At 45.2% G+C, this 18,603-nt stretch overlaps 1 protein-coding gene across 1 annotated transcript in view; it reads right to left on the bottom strand.

The window, feature by feature from the left end:
* Window positions 1–2,736: 2,736 nt before the first annotated feature.
* gpc3 (glypican 3) overlaps window positions 2,737–18,603 on the bottom strand; it is a 130,733-nt gene continuing 114,866 nt past the window's right edge. Inside the window, exon 8 of the mRNA XM_074647932.1 lies at window positions 2,737–6,190. Coding sequence (XP_074504033.1) covers window positions 6,015–6,190 — 176 coding nt within the window. The 3' untranslated portion in view covers window positions 2,737–6,014. The remainder of the gene's footprint in view (window positions 6,191–18,603) is intronic.

Here is an 18,603-nt window from a genome sequence, read left to right as displayed (position 1 = left end):
CCCTAGTTTTTAGATAACCCACTTTTCTTAACAACCCAGCTTACCCACTGATACCTCAATTAATGACCTTCCCAGAATTACATAATTGAGTCAAAGCTAGTGTTTCAACTAGTTTCTAGTCCAATAGCATCAGTTTAACAGTGTATTTTCTCAGAGATGGGTCTGTCTGGAAAAGCTGAAACACAATACTGCTGTTTTCTGTTCTGTTTCTAATGTAAAACTAGCCTGACACAAACTAAATTACATAATGTAATAATTTAACCTCACTTAATTCATTCAGCCTGACATTGTGTTCATGTTACCCAATGTCTTGTTGGGAGGGGGGGCTATCTTGTTTTGTTTTGGCTCAACCAATCAGGAGCGAGTTACGTATCCGTCCCACCAACTTAATTTTACCGTCCTGTATCATTAAATTTAGACAGAAAACCCCAGAAAGAAAAGCAATGAGAGAAACTGAGAAAACTATGGAAACTAGTGGAACACAAACTAACAGGGAAGAGGAGCAGGATCTGGCTTTCTCCAGTTACTGTAGCCGTGGATTGTGTACGAGCAGAGAGCAGCCGAGAAGAGACAGCATAATAAAGTGAATCACAGAGGTTTTTCCACTTGGGGAAAAAGGAAATGTCATTCCCCAAGTTACCCAAAACATGCAGCATTTCAATCTGGTGCATTGTGGCTGCTGCTGGTGTACAAACTGTCATCTGTTGTTTGTACAATGTATCACTTCCTGATTGATGAAAGCTGTGCAAAGTCTAGGAGGAATCCTCCCGTCTTTGATTCTGAGGATCGTTTACTGGTGATGTGTCGGATGTCTGAATTTGTTGCTGATATCGAGCTCTGTGATGCTGCAATGGAAAAACCTTGACATGACCTCCCATCATCTCTGTTTGACCGGTTACACAAGAGACAAATAAACAACTCAAAGGACCCCAGGATGCATCCATAGCTCATTTTTCAGGCTCAGGCTGAAAATCCTGTCTGTGTTAACATTTAGCAGTTGCAGGACAGGACTGTTTAATGCTACATCACAGTTGGGCGTGGTCACAAGTACAACAGACCACAGCTGACCTCACCCTCCTGTGGTGATGGGTGTAGTCAGGTGTGAAGTCTTCTCCTCTGTATAGAGAGGCGAAGTCCCGCCCCTTCCGGTGGACCACCATGGGACCTTATTTTGGAAAGAATATGAATGGTAGTCAACGGAGAGAGACTAATACGTTTTTGATGCCGTTTGAATTGTGCCATGAATCACACATATGATGTTTGTCAATTCAAAAATAATTTTACAAGTCAAGAAAGTTGCAGTTTGTTGTAAAACTTTTGAAGTATCAGACTGTGAAAATACATAATTAGAAAGACGACACACCCAAAAGTGTCGTAGTGACGTCTCTCTCTCTGAAGCTACGACGCCTGTGTGTTTCCTTCTGGGATGAACTCACAACGGGTCTTGCTCGTTCTTTCTCTTCCCGGCTGATAAAAAGACCTGGAGTCAACATCAGGTAACACATCAGGTAAGATAACGTTTCATTTTTGCATGGAACAAAGCTCAGTTAGCTAGCCAGCTGGTATTGGTGACGTATATTGTACGAGACGAGAGATGTAGTTCACTGAGCGGTTTCACACTAAACTAAATTATACTACGACGAACTGTGACTTCTTTGACATGCAAAATTATGTTTTAAATTGACAAACATCATATGTGTGATTCATGGCGTAATTAAAACGGGTTCAAATAAATATTTGTCTCTCGCCGTTGACTACTGTTCATATTTTTTCCGAAATAAGGTCCCATGGGTTCCACCGGAAGGGGCGGGACTTCGCCTCTCAATCCCGTATTTAGCACCTTTAATATCTTTGATATTTAATACTGAGATTAATTTTATGATATTAAGATTTGAAACCAAGTTTTCAGGGGTTTTAATGTGGACTTGCTCTTTAAATTTAATGTGCTAGGCTGAATATTTCCTCTAAACTGCCATCAATATAAATTTAAATATGAGAAATATATTTGCAATCATTTTTTAGGACTGTATTTATGACAAAAGCAAATCTGCAGAATAGTACACATTTCCATAATCACTGTATGATTACATGGTAGGAAAGAGTTCTGGCAAATACATTCTTGGCTTATAAGTACGGCTGTAGGAGGTTAAATAATGCTCCAATCTTGCGCTAAATTTTGGCGAGGAAAATCTGTCATTGGTACCAAACATGTCATACTAGCTTGTCATGAAGGAGGCTTAATAACACTTCAAACTTATGGTCCTTTTCAAAAGGGTCCCTTGACCTCTGACCTCAAGATATGTGTATGAAAATGGGTTCTATGGGTACCAACGAGTCTCCCCTTTACAGACATGCCCACTTTATGATAATCACATGCAGTTTTGGGCAAGTTATAGTCAAGTCAGCACACTGACACACTGACAGTAATAAATATATACATACATTTGCATAAAGCAGCATATTTGCAACTCTCATGTTGATAAGAGTATTAAATACTTGACAAATCTCCCTTTAAGGTACATTTTGAACGGATAAAAAAATGTGTGATTTATTTGCGGTTAATCGCGATTCACTATGGACAATCATGCGACTAATCGCGATTAAATATTTTAATCGATTGACAGCCCTATTTATAAGCCAAGACATCATGTCCCCGATCTGGACTGTTACGAAAAACATGAAATAAGAAAACCTCATGTCTACATGTGTTCACACACATGTAGACACATCAACAAAAACAGTAAAAACATGTTTAGTTTATTATACATTGTACTTTCCTCATCAACATTTAACTGAAAAAAAACATATATTACTGGGAATTAATTTTAATCAACCTCTAATCTGAGGTGTGACGTCGGCCTGGCTGTGTGACGGGTCATGACAAACACAGGTGTAACTAATGGTGCCTTCAAGTGGAGTCGTGTTTACCGTGTTCACGAGAAGAGTCCATATGAACGTCCTCCTCTTGTGGTATTCACAACCTCGTAAGTGGAAAGTTTCTGAAAGCTCAGAGTGCACGAGTTGTGACATGTTTGTTGACGTTGTCATGGTGGAGGCCATGGAAGTTAGTTTTTCGATACATAATAAGTTATTATATTGTTATTTTAGTTGTATATTGTTTTTGGTCATAATTTTATAATATGTCTGAGGAAAATGTTGATACTCCCAACAGCCTCATCTTTGTTCATGTGTTTGCATTTACTGCATTATGTTACTCACTCGCTAGCTTGCTAAATTGTTAGCCTCTGTGGCTTCTAGACGCCGACAATAACGTTAATATTGTCGTTGCTTAGCAGCGGTGTTCTCACGACTTAACCACTTGAACGCCGAACATGTCGTGTACACGACTTCCCATGTTGTCAACACGAGTTCACGAGCTTCATTTGACCATATTAACATTGATTAAGGCTGCATTCTGTTCAGGTGTTCCAGCGTCAGGCCCCTGGTACTCTGCTGCATGCTGGCTCACTGACATGACTAACTTACTGGCACACCTGAATGGAACAGAGCCAACAGTTACACCTGTGCTTTGTGCTATGTGTGTGTCTGTTTAGGATGTACCCCCGCCTCTCGTCCAACGTCAACTGGGATCGCCTCCAGCACCCCCGCAACCCTCGAGTGTAGCTAACGGTGGCTGGATGGATGTTGTGGTGTGAGTACAGTCACAGCTGTGAAGTCAGCTGGATGGCAGCAGCAGATACACTCTCAGCTTTCAATTAGTGTCTTTCCAGACATCCCTCACACCTCCTACAGTCCAAACAAGGGAGCTGGAATCCAGATTTCACCACACAAAGCAAACAAAACCAAACAAACAAGAAAGAAAATCTGACTTTTGGTTCAAACAAATTAGAGAAGAACAAATAATTAAATACAAAGGCCAGACATTGAGAATGTATGCAAACCAATATTACAAAAGTAATTTATACATATTTATATTTCACATTACTCCTCACTTCAACCACAGTGCTAAAGAATAAGCTTGAAATTCGCAGTAATGCTTCACAGTCCAGCCAATAACTCAGTCCACAAACCCATATTTCAAATAAATATTTTTGTTGTAAACATGGCACCAACACAGAGAAACAAACATCTGTACAGGCTGATTTGGAGATTTTGGCTCTTATGATAGCCTTTGAATCATTTTTTATTAATTATAGGGCTGTTACTGTTTAAAAATCATCAGCGTTACAAAATAAAGCAAAACACTGACGGTGGGAGTGTGAACACTTTCAGTCTGAAATAATTTAGCTATCACTAGGACACAAACAATGAGAGAGAAAGAGGGAGATTTAAGTAGCATCTTTAACACACCAACCCGACATCAGAGAACTAGCGGCGATTAAGGCCGCCTTTTACGTCACCTTACGTCGCCTTTGTTTTGGCCAACAAGTTGCACTCTAACAGAGGGATTTGTCTCACCGACAGGCTCTGCCGACGATTCAACATGCTGAATTGGTCGAAAAAACTCAGACACAGGCAGACTAGAGCCGACGGTGCAGGACACACCGCAAAAACTAGCCCGACGGACGCTCTCTGACGGCCCCAAACTGTCCAACGGCCGACCGTCGGCTTGGTGTGTCAGGGCCTTAAGGTATTCCAATACACAGATATTTTCACAAAAACATGGCCATCTGGAATGAAGCTAAAGCTGGGCATACACTGCATGATTTCAGAGATGTTGTTGTGTAACTCCTACTCCTACTGTACGAGTAGATCGTTTGCTCACGATTTATGTGCTCACACTGTACGGTCCGATCAGCAGCCACGACCTGAGTGCTTACACTGTGTAAAAATCTGCGTGCCGTTCTGGCTGTTGACAGTTGACAAAAAAGATTTGTTTAAAAGCTCTGAGGCAGGTAAGGTTTGTTTGCTAGCAGAGGTCAGTGCGGGTCACAATACTAACAAGGCAGAAACGTGCTGCCGTGATCATCTGTGTCATCCTGTCTGTTGAAACGTCTAAAAAGAAGAGGCGAACAAAATTTCTGATGTCAGAAATACATCCGACTGTCTGACGGCCGGTCAGGAGGAGTAAATCGGTCATCAGTCCTCCCTGTACACTGCACGGCAAACAACAAAATTTGGTCTGACTCTAAAATGAGTCGCGTGGCTCAAAATTACGGCCAGAAATGGGCTATAATTGAACCGTGTATGCCCAGCTCAAGTGGTGAGTGGTGTGAAAATGGTCAGCAAATGCCGCTTTGTTTCATGAACGTATCATAACAATGGCTTCCCACGGATAACGGATTCCTCCCACGCAGGCGCAGAACGTACGTGCAATCTGGTCTATGCGGTGTGTTTAAATGCAACTTGTCGGCCAAAACAAAGGCGTCGTGAGGCGACGCAATAGGTGGACTTCGTCGCTGCTAGTTCTCTGCTGTCGGGTTGGCGTGTCCCCAGCTTTAAGGTACAGTGCATGTTTAAATAAGGGTTCAACCTCAGCCTCTGGGGATAAGGAGTTCACAACAACTCCCCAGCTGAAGCCCAGTCCTGGCAAGAGATCATTCACTACCATGGAAGAGTGTAGCAAAAGTTTTCATCTTCTTCCAACTCGTTTTTGTAGGGCGATAACTTGTTGCAGACTGGGAGCATTTTGAAAATGTGTGTCTGTTCTCCTCATCACTTGCAGATTTCATGACAAAGCTGTGTCATGATGAGAGCTCCCATCACGTTGTTGTTATACAGAAGTCAGTGTGAGCAGAGAGGAGGTGAGGCGAGAGGGCACAATAGTTGTAATAACCATAGTAGGAGTGGACCAGAGGGCAAGTTTGTTATTTACACGCTGCCATGGGTTTATCTGGTGTGCTTTAATAGGTTCGTTCCAGTGAATTTTAATGAAACAAAACAAGTTCTTGCTGAGACAGATAAAGAAAAATGCAGCATTTGTTGTTGTTCATGCTTCCTTTACATCGGGAACCAGAACTTTAAAAAAAAAAAAAAAAAAGTTTGTCCCGTTAAACAGAGTTTGTATTAACATACATTGGGAAAGAGGTGGAGGGAGTGTGTAGGTGCACTGGTCAGTGGTGACAAAGCAGGAGCAGAGCGAGCGTCACAGGGAGCGTCGGGACCAGGTAGCACGTCCACAGCGGAGCGGCAGGCGAGGAGACGCCTCCGACCCCGGCCTCGGCCAGACGAGGGGTCAGCAGCTGCTCTTGGAAGGTGAAGTCGTCCATTGCCAGGTTGTCAGCGAGGTCTGAGAGGGAGGCAGACGGAGGAGACGGATGGGAGACAGCGAGAGGAGGCAAAGAATTAAAAATATGAGAGAGGCAGGAAAAAGCATGGAGACAATTAGAACAAACACTGTAACAGAAGCTGAAAAACATATGTGGTACGGCTTTCCTCCTTTTTAGCATGATGTCTTACACAGCTGTAAAAACAATGTTGCATCGGGAGAACGAGCAACTCCGAGCTCCATGTAGAACCAGATGTCGCATGTTATTGTTGCAGAATCACACAGACACATATTTTACTGGGAGTGAGTGTTGAAATGTGGATTTAAGTGGCGAGATGCTGAAAACTAAAAATTTTAATTAGAACCACAGAGGCTGTATGAGGTCATGTCCCAGAATCTGAAACATACAACCACTTTGACTGATGCATGTCTTCTCTTTGTTATATCGTCATTGTTTTAAAAAGAGTAAACTTAGTTGTTTTATTAAATTTGTCCTAATATAGAGATCAGTCCACATAACCTACGGTATTTAGGTTTGTACTAGGGCTGTCAAAGTTAACGCCTATAATTTCTTTAACGCATTAACGCAACTTGCATTCATTTTTAGGTTGTAGTGGGCTCAGTTTTACAGCTCGAGTAAAGATACTGGTATCATATAACACTATAAAACCTAAGGAATCCATTGGTTACAACCATGTCATATTAGATTGTTGTGAAGGAGGCTAAATAACGCTCTGAACTTACGCTAAATTTTGGTGAGGAAATCTGGCATGGTCATTTTCAAAGGGGTCCCTTGACCTCTGACCTCAAGATATGTGAATGAAAATAGGTTCTATTTTGTACCCACGAGTCTCCCCTTTACAGACATGCCCACTTTATGATAATCACATGCAGTTTGGGGCAAGTCATAGTGAAGTCATCACACTGACACACCGACAGCTGTTGTTGCCTGTTGGGCTTCAGTTTGTCATGTTATGATTTGAGCATATTATTTTATGCTAAATGCATTTCTGTGAGGGTTTCTGGACAATATGTGTCATTGTTTTTTGTTGTTAATTGATTTCCAATAATAAATATATACATATATTTGCATAAAGGAAGCATATTTTCCCACTCCCATGTTGATACGAGTATTAAATACTTGTCAAATCTTAATTTAAGCTACATTTTGAACAGATAAAAAAATGTGCGATTAATCATGATTCAATATTTTAGTCGATTGACAGCCCTAATAAATACCTCTCTGATGTGCGTTAACTCTGGAGCTATAGAGTCGTGAGTCGACTATCTTAGTTTTGCATAAACACTGGATGCAGGGATTGCAAAATGGTTCAACTTCTGAGTCGATACTCTGATGGAATGTAACCCGTACAATTGTCTAAAATTACATAGAACAAAAACTTGCAGTATGCAGAGAAGTTGGCTGAACACCGACTCTAAAGTCCTGCGGCGACAGGGAACATTGGATTCAATGCCTCCCGCTTGCAGCTATTAGTTATTTTTGTGGGTAACACTTTTGTTCTCACTGTGTCGTTAATCATACACGGTGTTGCGTGACTGCGCTGAAGTTCTCTGGGACGGTGAGAAAATAGTCAAATGACTTCAGGGACGGTGTGGAGAAAATAACACTGGTGTGAGCTCCTTCTCTGTGCTATCATCCACTGCGACCAGCCTATCACTCTTAACTCCCACCTCTCCCTCCACTACCGCCGTAGAGATGCCCTCGAGCAAGGTGCTCAACTCAAGAGGCTGTTCAGTTAACAGTAGACTGAGGGTTGACTGCTTTTTCACTGTGTCGATGTGAGGCAGAGGGCCATAAAAAAAAGGCTTGGGTAGATAAATAAAAGTTGAATCCTGCAGTCGCTCCTGTATTTCACTGTTTACCTCCCTTCTTCTCCATCTGTTCTGTACACTGCAGTGACTTCACGGTCACCTGCTGCTCTGCTTGTACTTGCTGCTCTGCATCCACAGCTGTTTCTCCTACTGACGCTGAGCAGAGCACTTCCTCCCTGTGTGTGTGTGTGTGACATATTCGGTGCTGTTTCGTCTAGCAGAAAGCTGCGAGTGAGACTGATATAAGTAGACTGAGTCATGAGAGAGGGCAGGAGGATATCAGTAATAAAGCAGCTCTATGGGTAGGAACGCCAACTATGAGCTGTCCCCCTGTCAAGCCAGATGCAGAGCACACAAACACACAAACACACACACTGGTGCATTTCTGACATACCCGTCCCTCACACAGTCTTGGTGGCTGAGCGCACATACACTCACTTTCTCTCTCTCACACACACACACACTGTCACTCCTAAAATAACAGATCCCTCCAAATTGAATTAGCCGTCTCATCTGATGTGTGTGCTGCTGATGTGTGCTAGGAGTGACCCAGTGGGAGGAAGTGGCTGATCTGAAGCGCTGCGTGACCAGAGGGAGCAGCCAGGAGTCCGACTAAAGCTTGAGTAGAAACACAGAGAGCGGGGCCCTTCCTCCCACGGGTCCCTACGCTGCCATCTTAAACAGAGGAAGGAGGCAAATAAATAAAGCTGCAAACGGCATCTCCTATGCGTTTCTTTGCAGTTACGCCACCATTTGAACGGCGGCCAGGGGACAATTAACTTTTTTTTTCCTCCTCCTGTGTCCTCTGACATGGCAGTGGGCAGACATTCTTCGGGGCTCTGAAAGAACGATTTGTCACTGTCGACAGCGGCGCACTGTACTGCCGAGCCAATTAAGCTCAAGGTGCAATTCGATACAGCTTTTATATACACTGTGGATAAGATGGAGGGGCGGGGGGGGCATGCGCGTCTGCATTTGTATGTTTGTGTGCCGATGATTGAGTGGGGTGTGTGTGTTTGTGAAAAAGCGGGAGACTAAGTGGGAGAGCATTGTGTTGGTGTGCTTTACAGCGGCAATAATGTGAGTGAAAAAAAAGAAGTCTCTGCTGTGAAAAGGAGGGGAAAGGTTTCTACTGCTAGTTTAAACACTTCGACATGAGCAGCACCACAGAGGGGCCTTGTTCTGCAGGCTTTAAAAACAACCCAACAGGGACTGAACACTATGCAAACTTAGATCCCCTACACTCCTGCACAGGCCTGGGACTAATAATATCCTGGTATCATTAGTGATGAACACCTGTGCGTTTTGTAGCAGAGTACAGACAGAGTGAGAGTGAAAAACAGACAGACAGAAGTCTTTTTCCTTTTTCTCTTTTCCTTTTAAAGGAGGAGCCGGGACAGCGGACAGGCGAGGGACGATTAGGCACATAGATGGATAACTCCCGGCTAAAAATAGAGCCACAATCCCGACTGTGATTAATGTGACCAACGTGGGCCCTTGTGGCTTCCAGCAGGAGCCGAGCCCTCCTCCCGCTTCCATTTTGAGACTCCTCAAAAGAACGCCACCTTGCTGGCGTACCCCTGCTAGCTTTATTGTGGCCTCATGAGCTCGAGTTACGACCCAGGGGAGAGGTCAACAGTCCACCCATTGATTGGTTGCACTAAAGGCTCCGGACTCAGAATGAGCAGGTAGGTCAGTCACATGCGAGTCAAAACAGCCGGGGACGCTTTATGTTTTCTTTAGCGGCCATTCCTCGGTGAGAACAGATGAATAAATCCAGACTGTGGTTTTCAGGGGGAGCGGATGTTTGTTTGGAACAGGTCAAACAGTGTCTGGAGTGTGTGTGCATGTATATATATATGTGTTTGTGCAGTGGAGAACAGGGGAAAGAGGATGGGAGGGGGGGGGGGAGAGTCTGGAGTTTTGTTTATCGGCAGCGCTCGGTGCCCGAGGCTTGTCGTTTACAGTTTGCAGTTGTCACAACAAGCAAACTATGTAGAAAAAAATTGCAACAGTGAGTGGAAAGACACATTTCCTAAAGCGCCACAACTACAGGTGATGATTACATGATACAGAAAAGCACAAGAAATGCTTCATTTGTCACGCATTTCCAGTAAACATGTTTCTTAAAAGCGGCTGAATTACTTTCCGAAGTAGGTGCCCTGTCAGTAGCCGGTTGACACATTATTCTAACCCCTCTGGCGAGTGTGTGCCTTCACGGTCCGGTACAGTTTATTCAGTACATGTGTGCTATGCACAAAGGCCTTTTTTTTTGGTCAGATAAGTATGTGGAATGTTAAGTCTCCAAACACAGGTGCTTCTTATGAAACGGGAGAGATGGTTTAGATTGCCGCTACATTGGCAGACGATGTGTGCACATAACACACCTAAGCTGGTCAAATTTGATCTCGGGTTTAAAGATTCGACAGCTTAAACGATATTATGGTTTCCGAGGTAAAGCAAATATTTTATCGCTCGTCTCATCTCTGCAGAGCAAACTGTTCCCTTAAATATTACACTCAGCAAATTTAGCGATAGAGAGGCCGGTGTGTGTGTCAGGAGCCGCCTTTACAGCTGCAAAGAAGACGGTGGTTCTGTAAAAACATGACAAGAGCTGCTGGATTGATTGATTGGGTTTTATCTAGTAGAGCGTTACCGATACAGAGCTGACCTGTGATTGTTGGCTTGTTGGTCACAAACTCTAGATTTTTAAAATGATCCAACTAGTAGGTAGGCCTCAAACAGTGATACTTTGGTTAAAGGTATGGTTGGTAATGTTAAGAAACTAGCAAGAATATGCTAGATTTTGAAAATGATCCAACTGAAAAACCCAGCCCAGTGTTGCCAACTCTTTTCCAATCGGTAGCAGCACTAGCTGCTGACTAGCTCCAACAGTCCAAATTGGCAACACTGATGGTTTGATTGGGCCGTATCTAGGAGAGGGTTACTCATACAGAGCTGACTGATTATTGGCTTGTTGGTCACATTCCGTGACTTGGCCGGGGCTGTTTGTCCGAGGACATTGCCGATTGAGAGCCGAGGAGGAACAGAGGGAGCGGTGCAGGATGCTTCTGTCCACTGGGCTGGCGGGAATGTGACCGTCTGCCTCCACACCCACAGGCCGACCACAGGGGCGCTCGGAGAGGCTGGGAATGTCGGGCCAAGACAAACGGGACGCCCAGAGGAGGCCCTGCCCTGGGCCTTTGCAGCAGCACAGCTCTCGGAGCTGCTCTGGCCTCCCAACCTCCACAACACTCACTGTTATTCTAGGCTGAGGGACCCTCCCACACAGAGGGCAAGAGAGTAAGACAAGGAGACGTGATGCCAAAGGAGGACACAAATGGACATAATGGAGTTCTAAGAAAGTTGAAAAGGAAAGGTGAAATCAGAGGTGACTAAATGGGGTTAGGAGACTAAAGGAAGTTTAGCAAAACAGGAAACAGAATGAGGACAGTGGAGCTGGAAAAGAAAGGAAACAAATGGCGTGGTGAGTCAAAATCTAAGAGTCCTGAATGTGTGGGTTCACTCTGATAACAAAGGAATACACCCAGCTGTCAAACCAATCCTCTCAGACACTTTCTAAATTGTGGCTTTGTGGGACAAATGCAAGTCAAGACCTATTAATCAACCAGTGAAGGGGAGGTGGTGTCGGTGAGGGGATGACCAGCATGCTGCACCCATTGGCCTCATCCTGCGTCGTCCAAATTAGATTTACTCCCAAGTATTTATAGTCTCCACTTCCAGTAACAGTTAACTTGATCGTTAGAAAGAGAAGGAGCTTGAAGAGAAATAAAAAGCTCGAAACAGAGGCATAAATTTAGAGCGAGAATTCCTCGCAGTGCGCCGGCTCTGTGAGGGTGGAAAGTGTGCGAGAGGGGTAAAAACCATAACAAATCAAACATACAAAGAGTTGATTCTGCGCTGAGGGCAAGGGTCTCGTTCAGGGTGGGGAGGCTCTGCGGCGTACAGGGTACGCTGTAACCTCCGGCAGCTCTGAGGTCGGTGCTGACGGAGGGTCAGAGGTTGTCAGGGAGTGCCGGTTACGGGTGTTTCTGGAGAGATGGAACAATGGTGGTTCTTATCAGCCAGAGAGAGGCAGGAACGGTTGTGCACGGAGCTGAGCTGATGACCGCTGGGTCAGCGTTGGTGTTTGGCCTGGGGGACGTCCTGGTCAGGGAGCCTCTGAGGAACACATTCTTGGGATACTATCTTTATCTTATAATAATGAGGGAAGCTGACATCCCACACAGATCTGTTTACATTCTCCTCCTGCGTCCAGCAGTCGGTCCGGTGAAGGAAACGTGGCTGGCAGATTGAGACGCGTGTTTGTTGTGCAGATGTCCCTGCCAACAAACATGCAGCATTCTCCCCACATTCCTGTCATGGAGAGGCAGACTAGAAAATACAGCCAAGAGTGACAATTTGGCCGGTCTGACTGTACACACAGAGAGCTCCTGTTGAGCAGCTTCACTATCTATCCGAGCGCTTTTTAGTGGTTAGCCTGTGGTTTCCTCCAGCAGCTCGCAGTCTATCGCCAGCAGGACTCCAGCAATGTTCGCTGCATCGTTGAGTTACTTGCAAGAATGCTGCTGGAAAAACAGAGCGAGAGCAGGCCGCGGGGAGGAAAAAAGACGGATAGAGGGATAATTTAGGAGACGCAGGTGAAAGTAGAGGGTTAACATGTAAAATGCAAACCACCCAAAACCCTCAACCAGGCTTTTAAAGACATTCCCACTAAAATGGCTGCTGTGTGTCGCTGCGGCGGCGAGCAGCGCAGCAGCGGGGGCCTCGAGAATGGTCCCGCTGTGTGCAGAGTGTTTGTGGACTGTGGCTGAGCTGATGGACATGACCCAGGAACGGGCCTGGAATCAATTTAGTGTGTCCAAAAAGTGCCTGTGAATGTAAATAAAGCTCTTGAGCAAACAAACGCTTTTCCGAGAGGCACACACAAACACAGAAAAAATGCACGGGCCTACAAAATGAATCAAACGCTCGGTGGTGGGCCCCACTCGCGCAGATGATGAGAACCCGGTCGGCTCTGTGCGCTTGTATCCACAGAAATTAAAACCAGGGCTCTTCTTCCTGCCTTCTGGCTAATCTTAAGGGTTTTATCCCTGGATTGATTTGAGAAAGCTCCGTGGCGGAAGACCAACAAGGGCCCAATAAGAGGGTAACTTCATCCCCGTGTTCCTCCCCTCTCCTCTCTCCCATCTTCCCCTCCACTGCCACCTCACTCAGCCCCACAACTGGGGACACACAGGGCCTTGTGGCTGGCTCCAGTAAGAACCAGAGCGGGAGACTGCAGCTCTTACTAGCCAAGCCTGTTTACACAGATGGTGGCAAGCTTCATTATTTTTGTGAGGGGCGTGGAGGAGGTGGGGAAGGAGGAGGATTGGCTGAATTTACAGAGGTTGTTTATAAGCTCGGAGGTAGAGAACGCTCGGTCAGAACACTTCCAGTGTGTTACACATCATCAGGCTCTCCACCAACACCGCCCGTCAACCTCTCAACACCTCCTCTACCCCACGGTTTTTACGTTTTCATCAATTTAAAGACTTCTCCAGAAGCATTATATATCCATTTTGGAAAACAGTCACTACTTTAAGCTCATCGTTAATCATCTAAAAGAGAAACAGATTCTAGTTGGCTATAGAGTGATCATTTTGTCAGCCAAGGATGTGAGCGGTCCGCATTTTTTCCAAATATCTCTCTCTCGCCTTCGACTGAGCAACAACATCTGTTCTTTTATCTGTATTCTCTTTCATTTCTCTGCAAAGAATAAATCATAATTATGCTGTTTCAAAGAGATCACTGGTTGCATAGACATATTTGGTAAAATCAGTATATGTTATCACAACCAAAGCTTTTTCATTGTTGGAGGCATTTCAAAGAGTTTGATTGATAATTTATGCTTCTGGTTGGTAATTTCAATTGGCATAAAATAACAAAACTAAGACTAAAACTACGCTGGCGTCTCAGTGAGGCTGTTTTCAGGCACAGCGGCGCTGTAGCAACACAGTAGATCTATCAGCATTTTAGATGAAAAATGGACTCTTCCCTTTTATTCTATATATTTTGGTAGATGATTTAGTCCGGATGGAGGTAGGCCTCAAACAGTGATACTTTGGTTAAAGGTAGGGTTGGTAATGTTGAGAAACTAGCTAGCATATGCTAGATTTTTTAAATTATCCAACCGAAAAACCCAGCCCAGTGTTGCCAACTCTTTTACAATGAAAGTAGCTAGCAGCACTAGCTGCTGACTAGCTCCAAAAGTCACTCAATCTAGGGAGAAAGTCGCCAAGTCGGCAACACTGATGGTGCAGATACACCAAGTCCAGCCAACAAACGGAAATTTGTGACGGAACCCAAAGACTGCCAGTCTGCTCTGGCCAATGGGCAGTGCTTGGTGTTACGTACGTCAACGGATTTGGTGTATCTCCACCATGATAGTCCATCCCTTTAGGCCTCCCTCCAAAGCCACTCCTCCAAAATTATCCCTATGGATGTAAACAACGAACATGGCTATTGTTAGTACTCACAGCTGTCGAGCTAGCAGCTTGTGGAAGAATAAGTGCAGGGGTAGAGTGTGCGCAGGCAGGTAGGTAACCCGTCCAATCATTACATTCGGGTCAAATTAAATGATTGGATGGGTTTATTAAAGTCCTGCGACAGCAACAGATACCAATTTTCTTTTCTTTTTTTCACACTGCTGAATGTTTCCAACTTTTTTTAATCATATTTGCTCTACCCACTGCTGCTTTAAAACTGCATTCTTTTGTGCCTCGGTATCATCCGGCTCTGATTGCTGTTGTAAACCATAGAGGACTCGGGCCATGTGGGCACCCAGATTCCTCCTCCACCCAAACACCTGCACTCCTCCTCGCACATCTGCATCGTCTGAGGCTGTTTCCTTCTGTCTCACGCTAACCTGTGGGACGCACGCCCTCTACCTGGCAACCACATGTGGACGCCTCTGTAACTGGAAAGAGTAATCAGCTTTATGAAACTATATGGAGCTGAAAGGAGGAGGAAACAGTATACATGGCGGATGCACTCAGAGTTGCCAGGGCTAATGTCAACAATGTCTGGATTATGGCTTTTTTGATGAAGACATGTGGCAAACACTAGGGCGCCGTGTGACTCACCTATCAGGTGCTGAGGGTCAGGGGGTCACAGCTGCAGTTAATTAACATACCAGGTTCTGGTATTGGCAGCACGTACGGCTGTCAATTCGACCTACATACAGGGTAAAGAATGTTTAGGTTTCCCAGTGTATCAACCTTTAGAGTTATCAAAGGTGTTTTTGTCTCTGTCTGTACTTTCCCCGCATTCTTTCATCACCTCCTTCTTTCTTTTACTTGCCTCTTTGTTCCAGCCACAAAATTTGTAGCAGGCCTGAAAGGTGAGCCCGGCCCAGCCTCTCATCGTAAGCCGCGTGTTTCACATTACAGGAATATTTCCACTTTGTATTTTGCTAACCCCTGGCGCTGATAAAATGCTCCTGAGCTTCCAAAAGTACAGCTTTCCTTCGGGGTGCATACAGTGACCGAATGTCTGAGCGCGGGGACATAACAAGAGGCCTATTCACGTGGCTCCTGCTGAGCATGGCGAGGTGCAGCGCACACAGCAAAGGCCCGTTCAGTTCAGCTCAGCAAGAAAACACACAAGGCAGAGCTCTGGGCTGCTGGGCCGTGGCGGAGCCCACCAACTGTTGGCATTCACACTGCTGAATGTTTCCAAACTGAATGAAAAAGCCATTTTAACAAGTTATTTAGTCTAGCAGTTAGCGTTCGACTCTTATATAGCCATCTTTATAAGTGGTTTAGAATGGCTCGGTCAAGTCCGGTTATATAAAAACATTGCTGCGGATTATTCCCACGTTTTCTCAACGTGAATCATTTTGTTTCAACAACTAACTTGAGTCAAGAGACATTACCCAAGAGATGAAACTCACTGGTGGGTTTTCGATTTCACACGGATAGCGTTTTAAGACTTAAATGACTCAGTATTCTGAAAACATTGCAGCACAAATGTGAAGTGACAGCAGACAGTGAGGTATGAGGAAATGAAGAGAGAGCTTTGAGCAGATTTTATGGAGGTTCTTTGTTCCCCACAGAGGCCGTACAGTCAGAGACCAGGTGTGCATGAAAGCACAGAAACAGGTGAGCCCTCATCATGAGCGAAAGACAGTCATACCACGGTGTCACAGATTACGGGATTTAAAAAAAACTACACACACGGACAAACCCATACGCTGCCACACATTATTGTATGTACTGTATATTCAACATACACATTTTGGGATTATACTGGCAAACAAAATTGTTTTTCATGCTTATGTTTTTCTTTGTCTGAATGCAACAAGTCTTTTCTGACTATGTAATATGTAACAATATAATCTATAGATAGACCTTCATTCACACTCACTGCTGAAAGTGTGTGATATAACACATCCAGAGAAGTTCTTCGATTTAATGCGACGTGTGATTGGCCCACTACCGCAGCAGCCACGACCCATACAGCCAAGATAGCGAGCCAGTGAATCGTCACGTATTGTATGTGCCTCAAATCTCAGTGTGAACGCTTCGGTTAACCTGCTACTTCATCATTTCCTCTCCTGTGACAGCGAGTTTCTTTCCCACAAACGGAAACACAGCCTCAGAGATGACTATCTATAGCTTGGAGCCATAAAGCCCCTCTATTATATCTTTTTTAGAAAGTGACAGGGAAACAAATCGTAGATCAGCGTTTTTGGATTTATTGTCGGTACAACCAGCTACACCGCAACTCTTGTTCATAGCGTTATTTCTATTACTTGTTTGTTTAAGTAGAAATTTGGAGACATGTTTCAACTTCTTCTCTTCACGCTGTTCCCGTCTACGAGGGACACAGGATTGTTTTCCCCCTAAAGGGGGCGTGGTCACGAGAGCCTACTCTGGATGACGTATTGCTGTTCTGATGCATAAAACCTTATACCATAATTGACACTTTGGGCCACAGAAACCACCGTTCACAAATCGTTACATAGGCTTGCTTAAAACAATGTGCATATAGTACATATCAGGAGACAAATCATTTATTCATTTAACCATCCGTGTCTTACCATGTGTTGACCCTATCACATGTGTAAGTGTTCTGAAAGACCAATTGTTTAAAGCCAAACAGCAGAATATCACAGATCTCCCACCACTCAAATTAAACGGTTGCAGCCTCAAACGATTTGGAAATTAAAGCTGTTCATACCAATTTTTTAAACATTTATTTAATTGACTAATTTAATTGACTGACCAAATGAATGAACTGACAGCGGAGAGGTCAGTGAGTGATCTGTCTGGTGTGTGAGCTGTAACCAGTCCAGTGCCTGGCTGCTAGTCTGGCTTTGGAGAGGTGAGGGTGGTGTAGTGTGGGGGGGCTCCCTGTCCTGGAATAGCTCTCCTGGCCTGGAATGCTCTGGGGAATGTGCGGCGTGGGGTTTGATTGGTCGGGAGGGGAAGTGTGTGTGTGTGTGTCTGTGTGTGTGTTGTGGGCGAGCGGCATTAGTGATCAGACGGGTTATGGAATCTGTGCAGAGAATGAGCGAGGACAGATCAATCACTACGCACGTTTGGGAACATCCTCTGTGTGGTCGGCAGGTTGACAGCCGGGGCTGAGTGGGGGTCTCAGCCCGTCCTCGGTCCTGTCTGCACCTTGTTGTTGGGGCTTCTGTCACCTTTCCCCCGACTCTTGTATGTATGTGTGTGTGTGTGTGTGTGTGTGTGTGTGTGTGTGTGTGCTACGCCGTCGCTCCACTCCCGGCTTTGTGAAACCAGATCTGCCTCGTCCATCTCGGAGCAGCAGAGCACAGACAGGCAGCCCATTAGGCCTCATGCTCTGCAGGTTGACCTTTGAACCCCGGCCCCCTGTTTGACCAAAATGGGCTGAGCGGCCGTGCTAGGTCAGCGTTTTGCTGGGTCATCACAGGCTATCAGCGGCTATCTGTGTATCTGCCAATGAGCAGGGACTCTCCAAGGTCTGCAAACATTACTGGCTCATGTACAAACAGGCCTGCAGACACACACACACACGAGGAGCACACACATAGATGGAGGTCAGATTATAAAGGGTGCTTATTTCCCACTGTGTCAACCAGAGGAGACAGTGTAATGACTCTGTGAATCGGTGCAGAACTGTACAGTCGGACTAACAGAAGCGTGTAAGAGAGGGCATCAGACTCTCACGGCCCGGCCTGCTGGAAGTGATGGCCCTGCAGGATTCCTGCGTTAACCTCGGGTTCCTGCTCTCGCTCCCTGCCCGGCGAACCCAAATCTCTGCCACAACATCCCCGACAGGAGGACTACTCCCTCTGCCGTGTTTGCTCAGCTGCGCTGGCTTTGTGTCGGCGTATCGAACCCCCTTGTTCCTGCTCCCTGGCTGTTTTTCTCCCTCTTTTTCTGTTTGGTTTCTTTTCTTCCGACAGTTTGTAGCTTCATTTGTTCTTTGTTTGGCTTTCGGAGAGCAGCGTCTGACGTTTCCGAGGGATTGACGGCGGCGAGGTCAAGAGGTCGAGGTGAGGCGGCTACCTGAGGAAGTCTCACGTCTTCTGCTGCATAGTGTCACGGTGG

The sequence above is a fragment of the Sebastes fasciatus genome, chromosome 10, assembly GCF_043250625.1.
Source record: "Sebastes fasciatus isolate fSebFas1 chromosome 10, fSebFas1.pri, whole genome shotgun sequence".
Taxonomy (NCBI): domain Eukaryota; kingdom Metazoa; phylum Chordata; class Actinopteri; order Perciformes; family Sebastidae; genus Sebastes; species Sebastes fasciatus.
This window is presented reverse-complemented; position numbering and strand designations above follow the sequence as displayed.